Below are 15,617 nucleotides of genomic sequence, written 5' to 3'. Positions count from 1 at the left end.
AATAACTTCCGTTTCCTGCATCTTCTCGATTATTTCTTTTTCACTAATTTATTCATTTTCTTTCCACTGATTTGAGCCCATGTGCAAAGAAATGCATACAGATTTTTTTTAACTCCCAAACCAACTTACAGATGCACAGAACTCGTTTGTCAGTAGGATTACCAAGAGAGAAAGACGGAGAGAAGAGAGAGAGGAAATAGATAAAAAAGACGTCATGTTTTTCGCTGTCAGGGTTTTGCAGTTGGCAGAGAGCTTGAGAGCCCTCATTTGTTGTCTTGTCACTCATGGTGGCGATTCGCCAAGTGTCCCCTCGTGTCACTGTCTGTCTGGCTGTCGATAATGTCTGCTCACCACTAGCCTTGTGACTGGCCCTAGTAGATATCTGCCAACACCGTAATGGGACCGTTTCACTTGCATGAGTCGAGCCTAGTGCCAGACACAGAGATAACTTTCAATGGAGATCAATGCCAGACTTTTAACAGAGGTCATCAATGATGGCAGTGTCTCATCTCGGAACAGCCTTAGCCCATGGCCCCATGCTCATGGAACTGGCCCTAGGGGGTCTACAAAAACTAACTGTCCTTCATGTTCAATTTAGTTCATACATGGGAAGCTGGGACCCTGAGGCTTCTATACTTGGTCCCCTCCTGTTTTCTCCTGTTTACAGGCTCATAATGCGTGGACTTGCGATGCGTTGTGAGCTTGTAGATCTGCTATTTTTGCTGAATGTTCGCCTATTTTGACATTCCCAGAATAGGGCGCTAGGGTTCATGGGGTTTAGCTCCTGCGGCCCTTATGAGCATGCAAATCTGTTTAGGGTCCCTAAGGAATAAAGATTTGGTAAAGGAACAGGATAAATCAACATTAAGGGGAAAAGGCCTGGAGGCTTCTTTGGCCTGATAACGTCACTAGCTTTCTGAGACTCTCTTGCCTCTCTCTCTTGCCTCTCTCCCTTGCCAACCCACTTTGCTGCTGAGACCTGAGGCCAGCTGTTTTCTCAGTCGTTCACTCTAAAAAAAGAAAAACGGCAATTTCCTTTTAGAGAAGATAAATTGATGACGATCTGAACTAGGGGCACAAGCTTTTGCACCTCCCAAACTGCTGTCCCAGTGTGTCCTTCAAAGCTTGCAGGTAAAGCTGGATCCGACACATGAGGGCTAGACAATGGCACTGTGACATCACATTTCTAGCAGAACTTCAATTATAAAAGTGAGTAATGTCTGGAGTGGATTAGTGGAATACATTTGGATGTGACCAGCTCAAACATTTCAATTGAAACATCAAACAAGTACACAGTAAAATCCTCAGTGTTCATTTAACTCCAAAGAGTGTACAAATGGAACCAAATGGACCCAAAACGGGAATAATGAGAAACCACAATGCAGATTCACCTGGTGTTCTAAAGTTTTGGTCACCACACATTTTGTCCCACATTTTTGAAACAGCTTATCTCCAGAAAACGCATTCAAACTCATCCTGGGTCGTTCCCCAAAATGGTAGTTGAACCAGTATGTTTGTGTATGCGTTTGTCCTATTTCCAAATAATGGCTTTTCTCATCCTTTAACTTCACTTTATGCCCCAGCTGACATCCATGACATCCAAGTGACAAGCAATAAGATCAGTTTGGGGACTCCAAATGGCACAAACAATCAATTTGCTCAACCCAGCTTAGTGGGGGACGGAAAAAAAACACTTCCCGATGGCGAGGCTTAGGACTCAGGGTTGGTTGGTAGTGAGAGACTCTCCAAAAAGTCGTTCCAGAGTTTGGCTCTCCAGTTCCAAGTCTTGGACGGGGTCGGTTAGTCCCAGAGAGCTGACCGACCCGGCTAAGGAGCCCCGGCCTTCATAGGCGTAAGTCTGCAGCGAATCGTACGGTGGACCCCGCGTGTCCGTGTCCGCTTCAGCCACCTTCCTCCGAAGCACCCGGTGAATGACCTCTTGGCTGTCCGGTGCCAGAGAGGGCGCGGACTGGCTGATGTCTCGGGGAACACAGCCGATCATGAGCCATGTGGGCTCCAACTCTGGGCTGTATTCCCCATAGTCCGCCTCCTTTCCTCTCTTCTTCCTCACCACCACCATGTCCCCGTCGCCCTCCTCCTCCTCCAGCTCGTTGTCCTCTCTACACTGGCGTCGCGGGCGGCCGTGGTAGGTGTGGAACTTTCTCGTTCGCTCGGAGGCCGCCGGGTTCCGCAGAGCGGCGATGTCGAAGGCCTCCGTGTCCTCCTCCCCGCCTCCCTCGTCGTCGTAGGTCACCACGTTCTCCCTGATGTCCTCCTCTGACAGGATCAGCGGCTCCTTGCTGGTCTTCTTGCTGCGAAGCTGAGCGAATAGCATCACTATGGCTGAAGAGAGAGACAACAGAAGGACGCAAGGAATGAAGGGGGGGGGACATGGAAGGAAACAATAGTCAGAACAATACGGTGAGTGGTAGAGTGGAGGAGTTATGAGAGAAGGAAAATGTGAATGAGATGCAGACAGTGTGTGGGAGAGAAAAAAGGACAAAGACAGAAGAAAAGCAGAGATACTTTATTGTTATCAGTGAAATAAGACTGTTTGCGTTATGATTCATTGCGATAGCAAGTGAGCAATAATTGTACTATAGCTGAACTGATACAGCACATTACGTCTCTTCATTTCATCCATGGTGCCTTCTTCATTCCAAACTATAACACCTTTTGTAGAGTGCCCTCTATCTCACAACTGATGCAATGTTCCTCAGAATCTATTAAGTCATGTATGTAAAAAACATTCACACATAACCTACTTTGGGAGTTATTTACAGACAACGTGTCATAAGGCCCTCCATGCCGCTGACTGCACACTGCATTAAAGTTATATTAATGCAAATCTTTGGGGAAGATATTTTCACAAGAACCTTGGCATTTTGCCAACTCTAGCAACTTGGGGCGGCAGACAGTGGGTTAGTCATATTCCTTGTTTCAATAACAGGATACAACTACAGTATGACTGAGCTAAATATTTCTTAGCATGTATCTGTTGGTTTGATTGGCTAGTTAGTTTACTCATAAAAATCACCTCTGTATCATTTGTGTATCTGCACCAAGGCTACATCAACAAGGTAGGCAGATGAGGGAAATATTCTGGAGCCAATATAAGATTCTATAATTCATTTTTCACTGACTATCGCCAACATGGATTCACTTCCCATCCCCATTAGTGTCATAACCATAAATACAGTATCATAGAATGGTCATGAAAATGCCATTAAATTGAAATGATTAAAACAGTTTTGACTGTGCTGTGCATGTAAGGCCAACTTGTTTATATTTTGTAATACACTTATTAATAACATGAGAGTTTATCTGATAATCTAGAGTGGAGATGATTCCTCCATTCTGTCTGACCCTCACACTCTCCGTTTCTCACTTGCTTTGTATTCACCTCTTTCCTCCCACAGACCACTACACACACCTTTATTACTCACATTCACTCCATATGCCCCTGTCAAGGCAACACAGAGAGATGAAAGGACAAATAAATAAAATAAAAAGTACCCTTTGCACAAGGGAGCTGTATAGTTGTCAGAAAGTTTTTGTTGTTGTTTTTTCCTTGATAAACGCTTGACAGCATCACAGTACAAAGCACCCAATACACCCATACAAGCCTCAAAGGTCTAGTTGAATGACTGTCCTACCCATTTAGGGTTTTGTGGTTGTAGCTCAACTACTATAACCAATATGACAATAAACCCCTGTGACCGCAGGTGTATTTTATCCCTAATGTACTGCGGTAGCCCTGTCTTAAGACCAAACACCACTGTACTGTGCACACAGATACAGGCACATCTTCCCTACTAAATGATGGATTTCATCATACCTTATTAGCTACGTGTACTGTATGTATGTGGAATTCCACTTAAGCTGTCCTTGGGCAAGCTGATCAAAGCATATCACTATTAATAATATACAGAGGGTCACAGCACAACTTAACAACAATAGAACATACAGAATTAGCTACACACAATAATCCAATAAGCAAATAAACGTATTTGCTGCTGGATCAAGTCACTCAGTTCCACCCAGCATGTGTGTGTGTGCATGTGCATTGTGCACGTGCGTGCACGTGTTTGGTACATCCCTTATCATTTGAGTCGGCCGTCGGTACAGTATGTGGTTGAAATTATGAATTAATAATTGCAGTGCAGCCAGATATAATAGACTATTTCACACTTCCAATGTGAAGTGACCTAATTTGATGCGCGTCAGTGACACTTTGTATCTGCCAGTACATTTAGTTTGTAAAAAAAAGCAGGTAAAGCGAGCTGTTTATGCACACCACAACAGAAGTCTGACAGACACCACTGCAACCGCAGTAGTGATTGCGCAACTAGAGGGCAGCGCTCTGTGGATTCTGCATACATTATCACTGGAGTCATGTGCTAAATGTGTATCATAACGATTTTTCACATCACATCACATCTAGATCCAAAAGCGCTTTTGCTTCGGCCACATATGTGAGAAGTTGAACCATATGTCATAGAAACACGACCCCCCCCCCACCCCATAGTTCCTTGGGTCCTTGGGTCCTGGAGGCTGAAACCCATGACTTACACAGCCCATTTTTGTATATATATTTTTCATCTCTGTGTCCTTGCAAGACAAGGATGGGGACAATTGGACCTTGTGTACAGGGACATAACATTTGGTTCCCCGTTAAGGTGGAAAAACCAGGCCACATAACAGTATATAGTCATATATCTCTACTTACTTACCGAGCAGTATGATGATACACAGCAGAATGGCTACAAAGGCCCCTGTGCTGAGGCCTGCTGATGACAAGAATGCCTGGGCACGACACACGTTGCCACCACTGCGGCCCCTGCTGTTTCGTTCACAGACGCACACACGCAGCGTGAGAGTGGCCGTTCTGCTGAGTGGGGGCTCTCCACCATCGCCCACTACCACTGGCAGCTGAAAGACCTCGCGGTCCCCATCCTGACTGAATACTCCACGGCGATGGGACAGGATGCTGGCTGTGTTATCTAGAGGAGGAGAAATAGACAGAGGGACACAACGTCTATATTTACATGCATAGTAATAACAACTAGAGGTTAAGCATGTTACTCGAAATACCCGGGATCCGATCCAGACCCGGCTCTGAAAAAAATATTTTGGGCTGAGGGTGGTGATAGAAGAAAGGTCATGGGTCACTCAAATAGTTTGGGTTTATCTTTCCGGGAGCATGTATGTACTTCAAGGTTCGTGGCAACGTGCCATGTTGAAATAACAATAACTTATGTGCAAGTAGAAGAGGTTTGGCCTAAGGGTGGTGCTAGGGCAAAGATGTATGTTGTCCTCACATCCATTCCCTATACTGCTTGTTCCATCATTCCCATCACAAATCTCCTCTCCTCTCCTCTCCTGTTGTCTCCTGCTGTTCCATCCATTAACAAAGGGACTGTTAACACTTGAAGCTTTAGCATAGCCCTCAGAAACATCACCAGCACCACTTCTGCAGTAGAGATATTCTTGCCAACACAGGGGCCCACATCTAATAACGGCTATTGTGTGTGTGTGTGTGTGTGTGTGTGTGTGTGTGTGTGTGTGTGTGTGTGTGTGTGTGTGGGGGTGCGTTATGTGTGGGTGCAGCAGCATGCACATGTGTGTGTGAGAGGACCAGGGGAGGGGAGACGTACTGTAGAGTGGAGAGACTGACAGGAAGAGGTAGACAGTGCCACCGACAGACAGACAGCAGACAGCCAGACAGACAGGCAGACAGACAGAATGACAGATGGCGTGCAGGGTTTTGAGCCAGCTATTGGTATGCACAACCACAGCCTACATCTTCACAGTGCACATTCCACTTGGCCTGAGGAGCTCGCAGCCATGAGGAAGCACATCAACTGTGACGATAGCAGACAGTCATGTGTATGTGTATAGATAGGCTACATGTGTTCACAGATGGTGTGTGTGTGTGCGCGTGTACGTGTACGTGTACGTGTACGTGTACGTGTGTGTTAGTGTGTGTGTGAGCTCGCGTGAGCATGCCCATATTTATTTGCACGCATAGTATATGGCTAATTGCGTGTGAGCGTGCAAGTGCTTGCAGGTGTATATGTGTGGGTGTGTGTATTTTATCAATGTACTCTGGCACTGCCTGTGGGACTCTGCACAGAGGATATATTCATTTACATACAGCTCTTATTGACATGCACACAACCCCCCCAGGCATGTCAGTGTACACACACACACACACACACACACACACACACACACACACACACACACACACAAGCTACGAGTCTAGATTCATTGCTCTTCTCGCCCACACAAGGAGGTAAGCAGGTAAACAAAGCTTGAACTCCAACAAAAACACTTTTTCTTTTGTCTCTACATACGTTCGGCTTTCTCTTCTCCCTGTCTTCCCCACTCTGTTTATTTCTCTTTCACACATTTTTCTTAGTCCTTTTCAGTATTGCTACCCTCTCCTCCCCACTGGTGAATTTCCTGTTTGCATCAGAGGAATGCTGCAAATGTTGCACACACCGGTGAAAGGTGATATCTACAAGTCATGTTGATTAAGCATGATGCAAGTTTGTGTAACTGACGGTGAAGACAGTGAAAGATTCTCTATTGGGCAGTTAACATTGTAACGGTACCACTGCCATTATGTATAGCAGTGAAATGTATTTTTACCATCAGAAGTGGGTGTCCTCATAAGCTTACAAATTCATTTGGTTCTCAAACCTTTTCATGTCAAGGACCCCCAAATTAATATATGTATTTGGAGACGGACTCCCAGCTGAAGAAAATTGTGCCCGGGACCCCAATACAAATTGGATAGAACCGCCTCAAGGACCCCACTTGTGAGAACCACTGTGCTAATTTATGTACAGAAAGCAGACTGTCAATCTTCAGTATGATGGACCTCAAGTCGACGTAGGCCAATAGGTCTGCAAGTGCACAATTTGCTGCTGAGTGTATGTGTGCGAGTGTGTTCTTTTCTATGGTGATGTAGAGTGATTCAGCGAGCCAGGGGCATTTACCATTACAGTCCAGCAGTTACTAATTGATATAGAAAAAAAACAAAAAACACTTGTAAGCAGGTTTTGAAAGTCTCCATTATTCCCTGGCCACTCTCCTGCAAAGAACAGAGCGAAGGGGAAAGATAACATGCATGGGGATGAGAAAGAAGAGCTATAGAAGAGAAGAGAGAGAGAGATGCGGTGGGAAGTAGAGAAATGAAGGGAGGGCATGGTAAAAAGCAGGTATGTCTGGACTACAGCACACACACACACACACACACACACACACACACACACACACACACACACACACACACACACACACACACACACACACACACACACACACACACACACACACACACACACTTACTTCCTGCAAAGAGCCTTCCTGCAGCAAATTGGGAGGATGGAGAGACTCAAGGAGACGAGGAAAGGGAGGAATAACGCGACAGAGTGCGAAAATTGGGTTTGAAAAGGAGTTAGAGATGGAGAAAGGACCGTAATAGCTCTGCCTATCTTTTTGGTATATACTATACGGTACACCTGTGTCTGCCCACTAAGATGTGTGTTGGCCTAATGAGTAAAAAATAAATCATAATACCATCTGAGATGGGAAGAGAGTGAGAGAGAGAGAGAGAGAGAGAGAGAGAAAGAGAGGGGGGGGGAATTACAAAGATAAGGGGTGAGGCATGTCTGGCTCAACATAAACAAGCCTGTAATGATTTTTCTGCAAAGGAGGATTAGGAAGAAGTTAAAGAACACAGAAAGGAAACGGGTGAAGAGAAAGACCAGAGAGAGAGAGAGAGAGAGAGAGAGAGAGAGAGAGAGAGAGAGAGAGAGAGAGAGAGAGAGAGAGAGAGAGAGAGAGAGAGAGAGAGAGACGGTGGTTAGAAACCATCCAAATGACTCTCCTGCAAAGATAAAAAGAGGCAAAGGCCTGAAGCAGGGGAACACTGACGAGACAAGAGTGACGCTCCAGGCTCTGTTGGAAACAGAGATAAAGTGCATCAGAGAGAGAAGAACGTGGAAGGACAGACAGATACCATGGCCTACTGTAGGACTCAGCGCAGGACTGTCTGTATATGTCTGTAAGTGACGAGGATGAGAGAGGGGTGAAAGGAAAGAGAGAGAGAGAGAGAAGAGAGGGAGAGAGAGAAAGAAGAGAGAGAGAGAATATAGGGAGAGAGAGATAGCGAGAGAAGAGAGGGAGAGACAGAGAGAGGCACACACAGCAGTGATGAAAGAAACCAACCACAACAAAAAGAGTGTTGGCAGAAATGCTGGGAGGATATTGTTGAGATAGAGAGAGGGAGAGAAATTAGCAGGGGATGGGTGAGGAGGATCACAGAGAGAAGAAATGAGGGAAGAGCTGGTGGGAATGGGAGAAACGTAGAGGGAGTGAGGGAGAAGAGAAGTCAAAGAGAAGGAGTGGAGTGTATAGAGTAGGCATTTGGAGTTGAGCAGATATATTCTCTTGAAGACGACATCACATTTTTGTGAACTGCTGAAATGCTGGAAAAGAAAACAAAAGGTGAACAGAGTCCATTCCCATCTGCTGGGCGGACGTGAACTGCCTGAACGTAGAATATAGCTCACAGAACTATAATTGGATAGAACTGACATGTCTACTCATATATACTGTATACCAAGATTGCATAGGCAGTTACTTTTTATATCCGACCAATGACGGGTGGTATTATACGCCTTTCATCCATCCATCCGTCCATTCATATTTTTGGGTTAACTCCCTACCGCCTTCACTTGGGATCCAATTTGAAAGAAGATGCGTACAACTGTTCACTGCCAAGACAGCTTGAACGAGTTCACAATTCAGCATGCTGTGCCCAAGGTCAGTGGTGGAAAAAGTACTTACATTTTTTACTTAAAGGACAACTTTGTTTTTTTACAACCAATGTTTATGTTTTAGATTGTAATTAAAGTAAATAAAAGATGAGTGTTAAAAAAAATTAATTTACTGCTTTCTATAGTTTTAGCAATTTTCACAATCTTTTTTTACAGTGTTTTCACAGTGGGCGGGGGCATTCTGTCCGGTGGCTAAATATGTATTTTTTTAACACATTAACCCGGCGTTTTCTTTATTATTATTTACAGTAGCTCTTCTAGCCCCCAATAACTCACATCTGGCCATCTCAGACAGCCGGACCTTTTTTATTGTGTAAAAAAGGCATATTTAGCCACCGGACAGAATGCCCCTGCCCACTGTAAAAAATATCGCAAAAAATGCTAAAACTTTAGAAAGCAGTAAATGAAAAAAAAAAATACACTCATCATTTATTTACTTTAATTACAAGCTAAAATATAAACCTTGGTTGTAAAAAAACAAAGTTGTCCTTTAAGTAAAAGTATCAATACTGCAATATAGAAATGCTCTGTTACCAGTAAAAGTCCGGAATTAAAAATGTACTTGAGTAAAAGTAAAAACGCATTGGCATCAAAAAACATTTGGATCCGAGATGTAGTGGAGTAGAAGTAAAAGTATTGGAAATTGGAAATACTCAAGTACAGTACTTGAGTAAATGTACTTACAGTAGTTACTTTCCACCACTGCAAGGTCACGGTTGTTCCTATATATAAAAACATTGTCAGCTCCCTGCTGCCTTCATTTGAGCTCTGATTTCAATGAAACTTCAGGAGTATTTCAGCATTCTACGGCCAAGGTAAAAGGTCAAGGTTATTGCAGCCATAGTTGACGGGGGTCTTGTTACATGTACTGCTGGGCTAGCATCTATAATTTCCAGAGGTGAGGGTTTGAGACTTGCTTAACTTACCTTCTTATCTTATTGTCTTATGAAAAGTCTACAGGAAAGAACAAAAAAACACCCTCTCAAATGTTGTTCATAGGATGCTTGTTTTTCTTTTTTTTCCTTCACCACAGTGACTTGGGACTTGCTTGAGGCTTACGTGTGCATGTGTGACTTACTCCCACCTCTGTGATGCTCAAAAGGCTTTGAAACAGATCGAAGTCTTGGAAAAGGTGCCAACGTATGCTTAATATGTGTTGATTGTTACCCAGTGATTACAGGTGTTAACTTAATTTATGAACTACAGTAGGCTACAGACTTCTTAAACTGCTTGGTTCCTGTGCTGAGTTTGCATTTGCGTTTTGACCGCACATCAGAATTTAAATGCTATATACAACTGCTGACACAGTAAACACATGGAAGATAACAAAGTCATGATTTTATTCATCGTTTTAGATTACATGGAAGTCAGGGTTTTATTCATTGTTAATTAGAGTACTGTGATATTTGAATAATCTCCAGTTCTCTCATTCATGTGTATGCCATTCCATAGCCTCTATCAGTGCTGAAAATGAGCGACTGAGGATGAATGATTGTAAGGATGAAGAGGATGAATTATTGTAACAGGTAGGGAGACAATGACCGTACGAGTCCATTTGGGTCAATAATTAATATAATTTAAGAGTGAGGACTTTGCTGTATACCTTTCTATGATACATACTGAATCCAAGTAAAAAACTACCAGAGTACTAGACCTCAGCACTTCAATCACAAAAGGGAGATTTAGATGGAAGGACACCATTGAGCTTGAGGGACCGTCAAGATGTTTTCTAAAACAATATTTAATATCCGATTCCGACTTATTATTAGGAAGACCACCTTAAAGGAAATGTGTTTTAGTTTATGCTTTCCTTTGATATTTATTGCTGTTTGTCGTCACATACACATACAAGGTTCCAAGGTTTGTGTCAAACAGTCAGAGTCGAGGCGCACTGCCTTCACAGAAACTGGAATTGGAGAAGCGGAAAGGTCATAATGAGTTTATAATGAGTCTATAATAAAGATAATTTCATTCCTATGGAGTGAGTGTCACGCCTCTTAACATTTTCCACAGACACATATAGTGTACAATACAGTTTGGTAGCAGCATTTATAGGCAGTGACATTCCTGTTCTTCAACCTTCCTCAACAGTGTGGTTTAACCCATTACGACCGGGAAAGCATCTGTCATTTTAGATTCTAACCACCTTAACCATTATTTTATACTTTGGCTATTCAAAAATAGCAGACAAGCTTTATACAAATCTTTGAATTTATATATGTCACAGGGAAATTGGAGAGCCAGGGAAATTGGAGAAGGTGCGCTCGTTTTAGGCGCGGGGCTTCGGGGCGAGGCGGGCCTTTTCGAGACAGGGTTTATTACACGAGGCTCGCGAGGAGGAGGAGGAGGAGGAGAAGGAGGACGTGGCGCCAACGGTAGGGGAACGCTGAACACGCGTTCACACGCACGTCGCACACGTGATAATAGTTATTGTCCATGACGGAGGCACACCCTCGCGCCGACCGGCCGAAGGTCTGCTAGCCGAATCAGCGCCGTCCGAGTTGTGAATCGATAGGGAAAGAATATATCTTTTCATGGATCACTATCCGTGTGTGTGTGTGTCAGGGAGAAACTAAAACAAATGTTAAAAGCCAGAACACAATAAAAGTATCTTAACAGTCATGCTTTCAATAAACCAAATTGAAAGCATGAGCGCGTGTGCGTGCGTGTGCGCGTGTGTGTGTGTGTGGTCGCGGCCATATACTGTATGTTTGTGCACTTTAGTTGGAAAGCCTGGCTCGTGGCTTGCATTCGTGGCTCCCCATAGTGTTGGTTCTACAGAATAGCTGGGTGGGTGGTAAAAACGAGCGCGCCTTCTCCAATTTCCCTGGTTCTCCAATTTCCCTGTAACATATATATTTTTAAGCGAACATTTGTAACTCAAATCTTTGCTTCTGGGGGGTCCCTGGAACTAAATATTTGGAGATGGGGGTCCGCGGCCAAAGACATCATTTTGGGGGTACTTGAAACTACATGAAAAGTAAAAGTAAAAGTAAAAAGTAAAAGACATTTGTAGAATCACTGTAGCCTACTGTACTGTATGTTTGAGTCACTTCCCTTTGGCCAGAGAGGTGGTGCAGCAATACAGCAAGGAAGGGGGAGAGGAGGGCAGAAAGGAAGGATAGGAAGGACACAGATGACAGAAATGAAAGAGCAAGGTGCAATGGGAAGGAGAGAGAGAGAGAGAGAGAGACAGAGAGAGGGAGGGAGGAAGCCTGCTGGGAATAGGCGGAGGGAGAGAAAACAAGCAAAAGCCATTATGCTGTGCTAATATCTCCCCCAACCCCCACACCCACGTCAAGAAACACAGGAGTGGACTGTGAAAAGGGGAGGGATGGACGTCGGAGGGGGAGCGAGGATGAGTTTGCGTCTGTAAACACAGGCTTAATGACACACTGTTGTCACAGAGGTATACCTCACTACGATCTGCCTAGGGGGATTGCAGGCTAGGCAGGGAGAGGAGAGGAGAGGAGAGGAGAGGAGAGGAGAGGAGAGGAGAGGAGAGGAGAGGAGAGGAGAGGAGAGGAGTCAGAATAATAGAAGGGTGAGATAAGGGAAACAAGGTGAGAGGAAAGAGAAGATATAGTAGGAAGTGACTGCAGGGAGGTAAGGGAGACGGACCACTGAAATGCGTTGTAATTTTGTTGGCCACATAACAGATTCTGAATGTAACCAATGAAAAAACTAAAGAAAGGAGACATAAAAATGCATTCAGTGAGATTTTCTTTTAAGTTGCATTGAAAAACCTCCATACACAATCTCATAATGGTTATCTCAGGATCCACATGGGAACGGAGTGACTGGCTAAAAGGGGATATACACTCTTGTTCTCGGCCGATACAGACAATAAGTCACACCGGCCTACTTACTTACTTTATAAGGCACATCATTATCTTTATACAGTAGATGCCGGTCTAATAAGGAGAGGACTGCATGGCAAATCCAGTTATTTGGTTGGAAAGAGTGGCCAGGAGGAAAGCAAGGCATCGCTTTCATGGTTTCAAGCTCTGTCGTCAACAGAAAATGATATAAGATATAAAGCTGGGTGGATGACACTTAATATTGTTTTATTATTGCATTGTAGTTAATTTATAATTCATTAATTGCATTTGTGTACCTGCACGGAATAGAAATGTACCAGTTACAGTGTAAAAAATATAGCCTATAATTATACTGATTAAATATAAACTGCACAATTTTGCACAATATTCATGGATCTTTTTAATTAGACCCTCCAGAAAAACACGGGCAAAAAACCTTGATTATGCGGGCTAAAACTGTTGATTATGCGGGCTAAAATCCTTGATTTTGCGATGAAATATGCGGGTGTTTTTGCAATTTAATGCGGTGAAATTGCGGCAATATGCGACAATATGCGGAAAGTTGTGAAATATGCGGCAATATGCGACAATATGCGAAAAGTTGCGAAATATGTGAAAAGTTGCGAAATATGCGATGCGAAGTGCATATTATGCGATGCGATTCACATATTATGCAATGCGCATATTATGCGATGCGATGCACATATTATGCGATGCGGCCTTTTTGAAAAAACGTTACCCCCGCATAATTGTGCGCTATTTTGCTGATTATGCGGTAAATTCTGTGATCGCATAATCGCATTTTTAAGGAGGGTCTATTTAATTAACAATTTACTTGAAATGTTCAATGATTTAATACTACAGTATGTGAATGAAGCTGTACATCATGTGACAGCAACTATATCACAGTCAAACCCATGTTCTTTATGCGTTTTATGGGTAATTTTTTTTCCTCTAGTATGGAAGTGATATAAGTTCAGCTTGCATGCACATTTTACATATCTTATACTGTAATTGTACACAGTTTTATGACTATGATAAAAAGCTAAAAGGAAAATATTGTTGCTGCTTGTAAGTTGCTGAAGGAATCACATTTAATTAATATCTGTGGGATGTGGTGATATGTGGGTAGTTAAATATTAGCCAGTCTAAGCATAAATGGATATATACAGTACCTTGTGATATCAAATGTGTTTTTGGATTGATTGAATATTTTATTCACAAGATTAAAGGTACTATATGGTCAAAGGTTGCGCTAAAAGGATAACACAAAAAGCCCCAGGGCCCTTGTGGTCCATTGTACTCAATTACTCAGTAATGCACTTATGATACAATATATATGTATACGTATCTATATTATATACAATTTGAATCCTGCGCCATGTCGGTTGTCCGTATGCGACGCCAGTGTGACGGTGTGACGTAATCTGACATCACGATGACAACGCCACTGCACACTCCCCACAGGTCTGCCATACCAGGTCTGAGTAATCACAAAGTGGGTTTTGGTCATTGGAGAGGTGATGCACGTCACCTCTTTCTGAAGTGGGTACTTTCAAAGCCTGCCGTGGATTTAGGAGAGCACAAAACTCTCTCTCACACTGTGAGGTGCCTGTAAGGTGGCACTGCAAAGTGAACGACGCGTCACGCTAGACGTTCGGGCCGCGTAGCGGCCCGAACTTCTAGTATGTATACATATGGAATAAATCTCTGTAGAATCAACTCAGTGTGTCTAAAAGAATAGGAACAAGGAGTTCAGAAGAGGATGGACACAAAAGAGAATGAGTTGATTGGGGAGAAGAGAAGGCAAAGAGGAGACATGACAGGTAGAAGAGTGAGGTACGTACAGTACATGAAAAGAAAGTTGGATGATGGGAGCAGAGAGAGAGGTCAGAGAGTGGGAGCGAAATAACTGTGAATAGGGAATGAGGGACGTAGTGGCCACTGAGCAAACCATTGAATGGTTGTCAAGGTGGAAGCAGAACCTGAGGCCATATGAAAGTTTAGCTTTCAAACTAAATGAATGTGTACACATTTTCTTCTCTGTAGGTATAGTGCTTTGTCAGATGTATGAAATACAGACACCTCTTTTTCGTCATAAATCATGTGATCAGCGAGGAACTGTGTGCACGTGTCCACTCCCATCTTTACCCCTAAACGGTAAGAGAAAGTCCCACAATGAACTTGTTAATACCACACTTTTCCAAGTCTAAAGTTCATATTGATAATGTTGGTTTGGAGCAATGCACTGTGTGAAGAAATAAAGAAAGAGTAGTGGGACTTCAAAACAGAGGCCAAGAAGCGGATCAGTGCCTACAAGGCAAGCACTGGAGGAGAGGGGACTGTACTAGCACTCTCTCCACTGGACCAGTGCATGGCTGGTATCCTGGGCTCTCAGACAAACTTGGTGAATGTTTATGCATAATTTATTCTTATTCAGAATTATTTATTCAGTTCTACAAGCTCACAATGCGTTACACCACAACAAACTATAAATCAGGCTTCAGACAACTGGGAGCTGAAATAATAATATTTTTTTCTCTTTATTTTGGAGGAATAATATAAAATATATTCATTAATAAGGGTTTGCGCCAACAGGGAAAAAGTGCTTTTAACCTGATGTCTGATGATGAATCATTTGCTGTTTTAACCAATTATTTTTCCAACTGTATCTTAACTGCCTGTTTTACCAGAATGCCAAAGACTTTTAAATATAAATAGGAAGGAAGGCAGAGCGTACGGCTCTACCTTTTATTTTTTGATCTCAGTTCACTTCGGGGCCAGCACCTACCTTCAAGAGGCCGGATGTGCACTACTACTCTTTGATCTTTTAAATATAATGGGTAATAAAGTATTCTTATAAGATCTTTGTGTCTGAGTACTTAGAATTCACGAATTTAAAACATAAATGTTGCTATGGGATTCATTTCATTGGACTCAAAAG

General features: G+C 43.1%; 1 protein-coding gene across 1 annotated transcript in view; it reads right to left on the bottom strand.

Moving 5' to 3' along the window:
- Positions 1–1,717: 1,717 nt before the first annotated feature.
- LOC311045029 (cadherin-18-like) overlaps positions 1,718–15,617 on the bottom strand; it is a gene marked incomplete at both ends in the record, with an annotated part of 146,941 nt that continues 133,041 nt past the window's right edge. Inside the window, 2 exons of the mRNA XM_084056840.1 lie at positions 1,718–2,343; positions 4,734–5,003. Of these exons, the coding sequence (XP_083912966.1) occupies positions 1,718–2,343; positions 4,734–5,003 (896 nt within the window). The remainder of the gene's footprint in view (positions 2,344–4,733; positions 5,004–15,617) is intronic.

The sequence above is a fragment of the Gymnoscopelus microlampas genome (genome assembly GCF_963454915.1).
Source record: "Gymnoscopelus microlampas genome assembly, chromosome: 5".
Taxonomy (NCBI): Eukaryota; Metazoa; Chordata; class Actinopteri; order Myctophiformes; family Myctophidae; genus Gymnoscopelus; species Gymnoscopelus microlampas.
This window is presented reverse-complemented; position numbering and strand designations above follow the sequence as displayed.